The sequence below is a fragment of the Neoarthrinium moseri genome, assembly GCF_022829205.1.
Source record: "Neoarthrinium moseri strain CBS 164.80 chromosome Unknown scaffold105_Wmoseri_CBS_16480, whole genome shotgun sequence".
In the NCBI taxonomy this organism is placed as follows: Eukaryota; Fungi; Ascomycota; class Sordariomycetes; order Amphisphaeriales; family Apiosporaceae; genus Neoarthrinium; species Neoarthrinium moseri.
The window spans coordinates 44,868-56,053 of NW_026055219.1; the positions used below are offsets into that span (position 1 = coordinate 44,868).

The window sequence follows — 11,186 nt, forward strand, 5'->3', positions numbered from 1 at the left end:
CAGACCCCACGCCGCATCGCTGAAGGATAACCCTCGGGTCGAGCTTATCGAACCCTCTATGCACATCACCAACGAGGCTCACGCCAAATCTTGAATCCTAACCTAGTTAGATGAATCATCGTGCTTGAAGGCCACCTGTCCCGCTGGGCATTCCTTCCAGGGTTGACCCAGGCACGTCTCCCAACATCTCCGTGAGACTGATACGCGACTTTGATGAGATGGGGGTCGCGCTACGAGCTCGAGAGGTCAGCTGATACGGGACGGTGACCAGGACTGCCAGACCACGAGAACCCTAAATCTCACCGCCGGTAAGCGAGCGTGTCTCCCGTCGTGAGATCGGGAGGCATCCACATTGCGATGGCAAAGCCGCTCGTGGTCGCAAATCACCACCCGGTTCAACTTTCCCATGCCAAAGTCTCGTACACGTCAATGTCATGTCAGTCTCCCGCGCGCGGTACCGTGCGGCGGTCTTGCAACGGCTCAGCAGCTAGCCCCTCTTTAGCGCGAGTGGTGTATGTATTTACCTATACTCCGGTAGGTGCACCTGCTGCATACCTCGGCGCTGTGTTCATTGAAAGAGCCTTGAACACCAGGACTGGATGATCAACCATTTATATACGCTTGTGTTGGGTGCTCTTATGTACCAGTTGATGCTTCCACGGGCACTGAAACTATCAAACAGCGGTTTGAGTAGAATTACCCTTACCAAGGGCCAATCATGGCGTACATTGATAGGATGATCCACTGTAATAGGAAGTCGGACCATTTCAAATCTGACCATAAAGTATACAACACAATACGCTATGAATAATTGACGTTCCAAAGGGGCATGAATAACCCATGCCGGCTAGCTGGTGCTGACCAGTGCAAGTCATTTATTCCGCATTGCAGACATCGAATTGCTCGAGTTTTTTTGGGGGGGAGGTGACGCAACGTGACATGGTCTGCCAGCCATTTTCACGGCGATGTACCTGCAGGCTCGAGGAACGCAATTCACTACGCTTCTCTTTCACATCAACTCTACTTACTTGAGTAGGTGGCCATTAGAAACACATCTTTATTTTGAGCTTTCGAACAACACGAGAATCCGCGTATCTGTAAGACGATTGATTTAAAGAATACTGACTCGAGAACTCAATCCTGTATTTGCGCAGGGCGCCGTAGATCATGTGGTCACAACGCGTGCTTCGACGCCCATCGCGTCTCGCCGCCAACGTGATCTCGCACGCACGTGTGCCTCGCCCACGTCTCAGCAGCACCACCAGCAGCCGCCCCAGGGGTGGGAAGCCGACAATTTTGGTCCTCGGCACATTTGCGGCAGGATCGCTGGGTACTCTGGCATATCAGAAAGCCACGACGCCGAACACTGAGAGGGGGACACCACCAGCACCAGCTGCCCCGAAGACCACGAACACTGAGATCCCCGACCTGGATAACCTGGCCTCTTCAAATAAGGTTGACTTACCCCCTGCTATAAGTGCAGAAGATGTCACCAAAGAGCTTAACGCTAGCGCGTTCTCATTCCACGTCGCCGACAAGAACGGGGTAGACAAGTACGACGGCGCGCAGGTGGCGTCGAACAGCCCGTGTGAGGATGCGTACGTCCACGGCAGGTTCTCCAATCCCCTCCAAGTCGGGGGTGCCGCCGACTGGATGGCCTGGGGGGTGTTCGACGGACATTGCGGATGGCAGACGTCGAATCTCCTGACCAGACAGCTACTCCCATACGTTCAAAGGACTCTGCACGATCTCACGCCCGACAGCGGAGTCGTGTCCGACGAGGCAATACAAGGGGCAATTGCGGCCGCCTTCCGGGAGCTGGACGACGCCCTGGTCAAAGGCGCCAAGGACGTCATCGAGAGCGACCTGTCGTACCCGGAGAAGATCAGGCGGCTCCAGCCGGCTTACGCGGGCTCCTGCGCCCTGCTGACCCTGTACGACCCGTCCACCAGCTCGCTGCACGTGGCCTCGACGGGAGACTGTAGGGCGGTACTGGGGAGGAAGACCGCGGACGGCAAGTGGGAGGCGGTCGCGCTGACTAAGGACCAGACGGGCGCCAACGAGGACGAGATCGCGAGGATCCGCGAGCAGTTCCCCGACGAGCCTGAGATAGTTAAGGGCGGGCGCATCTGGGGACTCGAGCCCTCGCGGACCTTTGGCGACGGCGGGTGGAAGTGGGACAAGGAGCTGCGATCCAGGCTTCGCAGAGAGTTCAACGCATGCAAGTTTCCTAATGAGGCGCGGTATAAGGACTATAAGACGGGCCCCTACGTCACTGCCTCGCCCGTGGTGAGCACCATCAAGATCCCCCGAGATGGCTCCTCGACCTTCTTGATCCTGGCGACGGATGGTCTTTGGGACACCATGGGCAACCAGCAAGCGGTCGACTTGGTGGGACGCTGGTCGGACTTGCAAAGCGCTCCCGGAAAGCCGCCCGCGCCTGTCTTGTCTCTGGTTTCAGGGGAACCCGTTAAGTTCGGGAGGACAGGGTGCTGGCACGGGGACCATCGGGCGACGTTCCAGGACTCGAACGCAGCCGTCCACCTGATCCGCAATGGTCTCGGCGGCGCACATGACGAGATGGTACGCGGGGCCATGAGCTTCCAGAGCAATTTGTCTAGAGACATCAGGGACGACATGACTGTACAGGTCGTCTTCTTCCAGGGGACAGATAAGTCATGAGCTGCAGTAGTGGTGAACAAGCGAGTCGCCAGATTGCTGACTACGTAGAATTGACCGCCAAAGCCAATGAGTATCGACTATATTCAAATAGTCCATGGATAATAAGCCTGTCCTATGTAGGGCGATTTTACTGAGACTTGCCTGGATTGATACCACTTCTTGGGCTAGTATTGAACAAGTCCGTTCTGATGCAGACAACTTCACTGTCCCTCAAGTAAGCCAAACATGTGGAGGGTTTCCCTAAGATGCGACATTGCTGAAAAAGAATCGACTCTATACTCTTAAGTCTGAAGAAGAATTGAAGTCTATGTACAAATAACCCCCAAAACAGTTGTCAGTCATATCCATCGTCGAACTCTGAGTGGCCTGAACATCCACATTCCTATCAACCGCACACAGTGCTACTCAGGCTACCCAAGTCCTTCGGGATGACACCAGCAGCAACGGCATCTATTCAAGCATTAGTCACCAACGAGTCCACGAAAGAGAAACACAAGTGTAAAGCAGTTCCAACGATTAGATGGAAAAGTGCCAATGTAAGACTCACCCTTATACCCCCAGCGATAATCGCCCAGGTCGGTCTTCCAGCTCCAGAAGGTCCAACCGGAGGTGCTCTTCTCAGAGCCGTGGACCTGGGCGGCGAACCAGTCGCCGTAGAAGTCCTTCTGCTTGTCAGGGGCCCAGGAGTCGCTGCTCTGGACGTCGTCGGGAGGGCTGAGGCTGAACTCGGTTACGAACGACGGCGACTCGCCGTCGGCCGAGCGGTCGCTGGTGCACGAGTTGCTGATGTACGCCGCGTGGTCGACGGCCACCGACGTGTCCCACTTGAGGTAGCGGTGGTCCTCGAACGACACGTCCGAGTACCCCGACGGCAAGTGCTGCTCCGGGCTGCCCGAGCCCCAGAACGACGACATGAACTGCACGTGCAGCGGGTTGGTGGCCTTGAGGGTGGACTCGACGTCGCGGATCCCCTGCGCGAGAAGTGGATGTCAGTACGACAATTGCATTTACCAGTACTGGTTGGCAAGGGGTAACTTGCCTTGTAGGCGGCAGGGTAGAAGTCGGTCAGCAGAGAATCGACCTTGCTGTCCCAGTTCTTTGGCTCGTTGAGCACGCCAATGGTACCCACGGTGCGCATCTCGTTGCGCGTGTGTGTCAGGTTAGCGAGCCACGACACGAATTCGACGCCACGGTTGTAGTTATCCTTGGTGTAGAACTGAGTGTCGGCAGTTTTGCGGCCGGCAAACGGGTTGTTCACTGCTTGAACGCCCGGGGCACCATGCTGGCTAGATGGTACCCGTCAGTATCTAATTGCTCACAGCCTTCGAGCTGCTTCATCTGTCGCGCCCTTGACGTGTAGACTTACTCGATGATGACATAGATCCCCTTACTAGCTGCCCAGTCGCAGATCTTCAGGAGATACTCCAACCCGCCCTGGGGGTAGTACTCTCCGTCGTTGACCAGCTCCTCGTGGATCCAGAAGCCGACGGGGATCCTGACCGTGTTGAGCCCGTAGCTGGCCATGTTGTCGAAGTCCTGCTCGGTGATCCAGCTGGACCAGTGGCCCTTGAAGGCCTCGTTGGCCTTGGCCTGCCCGAGCGCCTTGACGCAGTCCCACTCCGAGTCCTGGCCGCTGCAGCCCATGGAACTCCACGCGGCGCCGCTCATCCACGGCTCGACGATGAACTGCGAGCCCAGGTTGACGCCGCGGACCTTGGAGAAGGAGGGCAGGTAGCGAGGGCTCTTGGTGTCCCCCGAGGATGGGACGTCGCGTGCGAAGATGTTGACACCGTCGCGGTTCGTGATAGTTTTGGTGCCATCGTTGGGTAGCCAGGCTTGTGCAAGAGATGCCCAGGCCGCCGAGGCGAAGAAGATTCGCAGGGAGTTGACCATAGTATCCTCTGTGTGACTTGGTGGGTTTGAAATAGGGGCTCAGACTAGTTTGTAAGTGACTCTATCAGACAGAGTCTCCCTGGTTGAGATGGACTTGTTGTTCAAAGAACCAAGTCCCAGTGTTGATCAGATCATCCGGTGTAGATATATGATTTATACACAGATCAAAAGCAAACCCTCTGCCGAAACATTATGACTTTGGGCAAGGACTGATCGATCAAGGCCAAACATTCAAACTGGAAGGATCGTCCAACGAGATGAAGGTCCTGACGTGATGTGTTCACATCCTTGTAAGGGTATAGCAAGGAAGCCGCGCCTACGAGACAAGGGTGCTAGCCTTCATCATAGCAAGTAAGCACCTTGACACATGCTTGAGAGTCACCGGAAAGAGTGCCAGAGCAAGAGTGGCTGGGCACAGCCCCCCGAACCCCTTTCTTTTCTCCGACAGGAAGTAGTATTCTGGGGCCACGAGTAGCTAATGTCACTCTGGGCTGAGGTGAAACAGAGAGAGCCATGGCGGTAGGCTCTGGCAACGAAGATGCAAGAAGGTTCACCGGGGTGATCGAATAGGACCGAGACTGACATTAACAGTAACAGTAACACCTGTGGAGAATACTGAAGACGAAACATATCAAGCTCAAGCTCACCCTGCTTGCTTAGACAGGTACAGGGGTTGTTCATCGGTAGTTCGTCGCATCTCTGAGCACCCCAGCACTGCTTGTTTCTTTCAAGGCCCCCAAGGTGTGACCTGCATTCAGCCCCAGCCTCGGAACCCTGGGGACGCTTTGGTATAAGTCAGCGGCGCACATGGTTAGCGCCTTGTTCTATTTATGGCGAGTTAACTAGCCTAGCAAGCCTAGCTCATTGTATATATATAATGCTGCGCTAGTCGCTGGTGTGACGGCAGAGGCTTTTTCCTCTTCGGGGCAGCCTTCTGTGTCGATCGCCCGCGAGCCTTGCATACTGTCCGCCGAAAGCCGATAGTGGACGTTGTACTAAGTCATGGTCTGGAATCCTTCGCTGATCGGTAGTACTAGCATCTATCTACCTGACGATCTCGTCTGATTTTCATCAACACAAGAGCATTCATACTGCATAGGGAATTCTCAGAAACCTTGCATCATGTACACATGCTTTCGGATAGCCCCTTTTGCATAATGCACTAGCCAACACATTCACTAACCAAGGACCACCAGCTTGAGAAATTCACATTAGAGGACATCGCGTATCTATTCGCCATATCTAGCTTGCTGGCCTGCCTTCTGACGACAAAGTAGAGGACGTAGCCCTTGCGTCTTGCGGTCCCAGCCCAATGGTATGTAACGATAAAAAGGAGTATCTAACGCCTCGCCCTCTGGCCCTTGAACCTATGTTAACCAACATTCGCTTTTTTTGCTGTGCCGCCTTATTTGCAATGTATGTCCATTTCCCCCAATGTGAAAACCCATGGCAAATACATTCGCTTTCCCTCGCGCCAGATGCCCAAACAAGTGATGATTATCGAGCCTAAGCCAGAGTATGTCCTTCATTATTTAGCCGTAAAAGCGTGCCCTGTATGGTGTGCATAAACCCTTGACCTCATGCCTGAAACCCCAAAACAGTTGGTAGAACCGAAAATGCAAACACACCGCTACCAGTCGTAATGCACCACGCAGAGGCTGTGGCCCCGTCCAGAAGTTATCAAGGCAACCTAGCTACCTCTCAATGAGCGTTGAGAGTACCGCTTGACGCAGGATTTTGGCAGTGTTGATAGGATCGACGTGGCGCCAAATTGAATAAGTGAGTGAATATAAAGGCGCGGCGACAAGACCGAGAGAGAGATATCAAAGTTAATAAGACAGGCGGCATGCAGTTGGAACAGAAACCCTTGTTAAGGAAAGAAGTCGACATCAGCTAGTGCTCGGTTTCATCAGCCTCAACCACATGGGGTTGGCCACCGATCTGGGTGATGGCGTCTGTCTTCCCATTTTCGACGATGGCATCATCTCCGAGATTGGTACTCGGTGGGCTGGAACTCTCAGGGCTGCCATTTTCTGTTGTGAGGGCAGGGGTGGGTGCGGACGAGTTGACATCAATCTGCAAACCGCGAGTTGCAGCGGCGGCGGGTGTCTTCGAGGCGGTCTGACTGCTTGCGCTTGACTTGGGCTCGTAATTCCCTAGGAGGCGCTCAATTGCAGCCATCTGGCGACCGCTTACCGTCGACTGTCTCAGAATGGCGAATCGCTGTTGGACTTCGATCAGTAGGTCGTCCCTGTCCTGGGCATCAAGTCGCCCAACAACTTTCTCTAATTTGATTGTCAGCTCTCGGGCAAACATAAATGATATAGCGAATAACTCACGTAACACGTAGTTGCCGTACTGGTCGATCATCACCCTGTCAAGTGGATGATTGCCCTTCGCGTCCGCGGTCACAAGCTTGGTCTTGATGATCTTGCGCTCCTCGTCCGTGCCAAACTCGACGCATTTCTCGACAACATTGGACGCGAACTTGTGAATCGAGTATTCGATAAGTTGATCAATGACGAGAGAAATTGTCCTCGCGCGATCCTTGTCCGATCCATGCTGAACAATGTGTTGAGCTACATAGTTGCCGTATTGATCTGTAATGAGCTGAGGAGCACACGCATGAACCTCATCCATGAGGTCGCGCCGCTCCTCTTCAGTGCCCTGCTCAAGCATGCGCTGAACTACACGGCATCCGTAGTTGTGCGCAGCCAGGTTGTTAATCTGGCCACGGAAAGCCGTCATCATGAAGGGCACACAGATCCGTGGAACAAGGGAGATGATCTTTTGAATGACATGGTTACCATTCTGGTCCTTGACGATGCGCAAAATGTCAGGCTTCAGCTCCTCGACAATCTCTTCTTGTTGGTCAACAAGAACATGCTCCAATGCCTTTTATCACATTAGCGACAGCTCAAGGAGAGGAGCAGCGTTGTCAATGGCTCACCTTCTGAACGACCCGACAAGCATACATCTGAGTCGACAGCTCGGCAACTTTGCCCTTCATCTGTCTAGCGAGGATGGTCTTTTGTACTTGGCTGCCATGCTCGAAGAACTTCTGGATCACATAATTTCCGAAAACGTCCTTCATCAGCTGCAAAGCGTTGCGTTGGATCTCTTGGAAGACTTGATCCTTCTCGTCGCTGTTGGCATTTTGCAGCTTTTCTTGGATGAAGCGAGAGCCATGTTGGTCCCCGCTAAACTCTACAACATAGCTGTAGATGTCCTAGGCTCAAAGGTTAATCAAATGAAGGCTGGCGAGCTTGAAGACGAAATAGACTTACCTTGAGCTCCCAACGCTTGCTTGATCTGTTACTGTTCCTGAACTCCTCCAGCTGTTGGCTTCTGACCCCTTTCCCAGGGTCCTGGTCTCGGCTGGGCCGCTGTGGGGGGTTAAGAGGAGCGATGTACTGGTTGACCATTGGATGGTAGGAGGAGATGGGCATCTGACCGCGGAATCCAGCGTTCTGGCCGTACAAGTCGTAGGGAGTGAGTGATGGGTTGAACTGGCCGCCAAAGTTGTTGCCATAGTACGGGGCGTTTGGGTAGAACCCAGAATTCGGGGGAAACTGCGAGGCAATTTGCTGTCGCTCGAATTCTTGAGGCATGGCATGATTGCGAGAGATGGGCCGGCTGCCAGACCACGAGTCCGGTCGCGATCCTGAGCCCGGGGTAAATCGAGGGCTGTTTAGACTGGCGCGATGAAAACTTGCACTGCTGGGAGAGCCGCGCTCAATGGAGTTTCTCTTGGAATCCACGTAAGAAGCAGCAACAGCATCGACGTAGCTATCATTCTGAGAGTAGCCTTGGCCAAAACCACGCCCCGTACTTGGCAGGTCGCCGTTCCATGCTTGCGACGACGGGTTAAATTGGAATGCCTGGCTCTGGGGATTGAGATACCCGTTGGCAGCAAGTCCATTGGCGTCGACATCAGGATTATCACGAAGTCCCAGTGAATTGCCCAAGATACCCGACAGCTCCTGGTCAATACCCGGGTTCACGGACGCCAAACCCCTAGTTGGACCGCCATTGGACGGATAGGACAGAGAGTGGTGTTGAACGGAAGGGCGCGACACAGAACCTCGCGGGTTGCCAGGTAAGAGCGACTCGAAAGAGTTCTGTGAAAGGTCCTGGTTCAGCGGATCGGCACGTGACGTTGGGATCATGTTGTTGTTGCGCATCTGGCCCAGGGTGGGAAATCCTGGGTCCTGGACCTGTGAACCTCTCTTGAAAGGAGTAGGGTTAGCGAAAGAATACTTGGCCATGGGCGAAAAGGTATTCTCAGGTTCCTCGTTCACCATGCCACCAAAGACGGGAGTAAATTTATCCATCGTGCCATGGCCCTTTGTTCGGCTCGAGAAGGTGTTCTCATTCTGTCCTACTCGGGATTGGAAGTATTGTGACTCCTGCATGGCGCCGTGCTGGGCAAGGCTGCTATCCCGGATTTGGCCCGGTGATGTGCTGCCAGACGCTGGCCGACCTTGGACAGGGTTCTCCTGAGTGCTCCAGATGCCATTTCGGGTACCCCAGGTGGGCGTCTCGGCCTCAGACTGGTGGTTTAGTTGTGCTGATCCTGAAGGGGCTGTAGGTGAAGTGTCGTCGGATCCTAGATCGCAATCAGTATCCATACGAGATGATCTGGGGGCAGCATGACAACGTACCCCGAGATCCCGGGGGGTCTCTTTGTGAGAGACCGCCTCCAATGACGCTTTTGTTATTACCATTATTTCCCCAAATGCCCTCTGATTTCCAGAGAGAGCCTCTAAACGGCGCCGCCATGCTCTGATTCGGCTTCTCAGCCAAGGAGGGTGTTGGTAGTCCGTAACTCGAGAAGCGACCTTGGGCCTGTATAATTCCGTGTCAGTCCTATCGTGAATGAAATGCGACGTGGAATAAAGAGGAGAGGCCTATGAGCATATCCGGCAGTTTGCACAGTTGTCCCGGGAGAGACAACCCAGCACAAGCGACGTCAGATGTCCATGATCTAGCTGAACAGGGACTACCCATCTCGTTGCAAGTTCACCAGAATCAAGAGTAGACATCCACGCTAGCCACTGCACAGGTCTCCCACCTTGGACGGAATGGCGGCTACCATGATGGTGGTGCTTGGCCCATCGCTGTGCTTGCGCCTCCAGTAGCCCGTCTTCGTTGCCTTTTGCCCTCCACGGACGCACTGCCACCAACGAAACGGGGGAAATACTCACAGCAGTCGTCATAATGGCAGCTCCCTATGTGAGCGCCTTGTCGAGCGTCAAAGTCTAGGTATATAGAGCAGGCTGCGCGCGGGGTGCGGCGGATTGGCGTGTGCCGACTCTTGTCTCGTCGATGCGGTGGCAAGCACAAGACCGAGTGCTGCAGAAAGAGCGCTGGCTCGGGCGCAAACGAGGAGAATCTACGGTGATTCTATTATATACTCTGGGTTCTATGCGACGATTGTTCGGGGAAGTGAAGAAGCTGTAAAGAGGCAGATGTGTCAGCAGAGCATTGTTGCGCCTGGGTGTGTGTGCGGGTGTGGAAAAAGTTGTGAGCAGTCAAGGCTGACAGGCGTCCGGTCGAGGGTTCGGTCTGCGGACAAGACAATAGAAGGGGGTGGGAAGAAAAAAGCAAATAAGACAGAGCGACATACCAATGCCGTGCCGATGAATAACTGGTCTAAACGAAAAGCCGTGGAAATGGCGTTACGCAAGGAGGGAACAATCAACTAGCGATTCAACTGGCGATATGGCGACGTCCTCGGTATCGTACCGAAACGCCAACTGTAGGTCAGACGCCGTATGTCGTGTATTGTAGTGTAGTGTAGTGTCTTGTATCGTGTCGTATCGTACCGGACCGTATCGTAAGCGCAAGGCGGACGCGGTCGCGAGATGGGTCAATGTGCGATTAATAGAGAGGGAGAAGTGTCGCTATGTCGAATCGTGGTGCAAGCCCAGGCGCAAACAAGAGACCAGGCGGCAGCGAAGGAGTGTGTCGCAATGAGTGACGTGCTGGCAAGGCTCGATACTGCATGCAGGCCGGTCAGGATGCTATGCCGGGCGACGGGATATGTGTGTGCGGAACAGACTGGTTCGGTGCAAGGCAAGGCAACCAGCACAAGGCGGAGTAAGACCTGCTCAAGGGAAAGGGAAAGGGGGGTGGAAGAAGGCTCGCGACGAAGCAAGGCGCGCGGGAGACGGTCGAGAAAGGAAGAAGGGCGCACCGAATAGAAGGGGACGAAGTTATGTACGAGCCCTGAGAATGACGAAAGACGGGACGGGGAGAGGTGATGTGAGAGGCAGCGCCAGCACGACAAGGCAGGCGAGAGAGGGACCGTGGACGCAGGACGTTTGCGGGTCGGCTGCTAGTGACGAGGTAGCGCAGCGCAGTCCCTTTTAGTCTCGTTCGGATTTCTGGCCCTCCAGTTGGGCGGCAGGTAATGGTACAGGTCGTCGTCGATGGGCCTCCTCTGGGGCTCCTGTTTCGTGGTATGCTGGGTCTGGAGGACGGGCAGCCGGTGTGGGTTTGGTTTGGCAATGGTCAGGTTTGGGTATGGTATGTGGCAGTAAGTTAGTGCCCGCCGGTGGATGGGCTGGGCTGCCTAGGTACGGGTAGGATGGAAACAGTCGCGGCAC

The 11,186-nt window shown here is 54.5% G+C and overlaps 3 protein-coding genes across 3 annotated transcripts; 1 reads left to right on the plus strand and 2 right to left on the minus strand.

The window, feature by feature from the left end:
• Positions 1-1,167: 1,167 nt before the first annotated feature.
• Positions 1,168-2,682, plus strand: JN550_013152 (uncharacterized protein; the record flags this gene model as incomplete). The annotated part of the gene is made up of 1 exon (XM_049311708.1): positions 1,168-2,682. The coding sequence occupies one exon, from the start codon at positions 1,168-1,170 to the stop codon at positions 2,680-2,682; it is 1,515 nt and encodes a 504-aa protein (XP_049164883.1).
• A 385-nt stretch (positions 2,683-3,067) lies between these two features.
• On the minus strand, positions 3,068-4,575 carry JN550_013153 (uncharacterized protein; the record flags this gene model as incomplete). Its single annotated transcript, XM_049311709.1, has 4 exons — positions 3,068-3,132; positions 3,230-3,653; positions 3,764-3,968; positions 4,049-4,575. 4 exons carry the CDS (start codon positions 4,573-4,575, stop codon positions 3,068-3,070), a joined length of 1,221 nt encoding a protein of 406 aa, XP_049164884.1.
• Positions 4,576-6,468: 1,893 nt separating this feature from the next.
• On the minus strand, positions 6,469-9,673 carry JN550_013154 (uncharacterized protein; the record flags this gene model as incomplete). The annotated part of the gene is made up of 6 exons (XM_049311710.1): positions 6,469-6,860; positions 6,915-7,470; positions 7,526-7,804; positions 7,863-9,184; positions 9,240-9,423; positions 9,650-9,673. The coding sequence occupies 6 exons, from the start codon at positions 9,671-9,673 to the stop codon at positions 6,469-6,471; spliced, it is 2,757 nt and encodes a 918-aa protein (XP_049164885.1).
• Between the last annotated feature and the right edge of the window lie 1,513 nt (positions 9,674-11,186).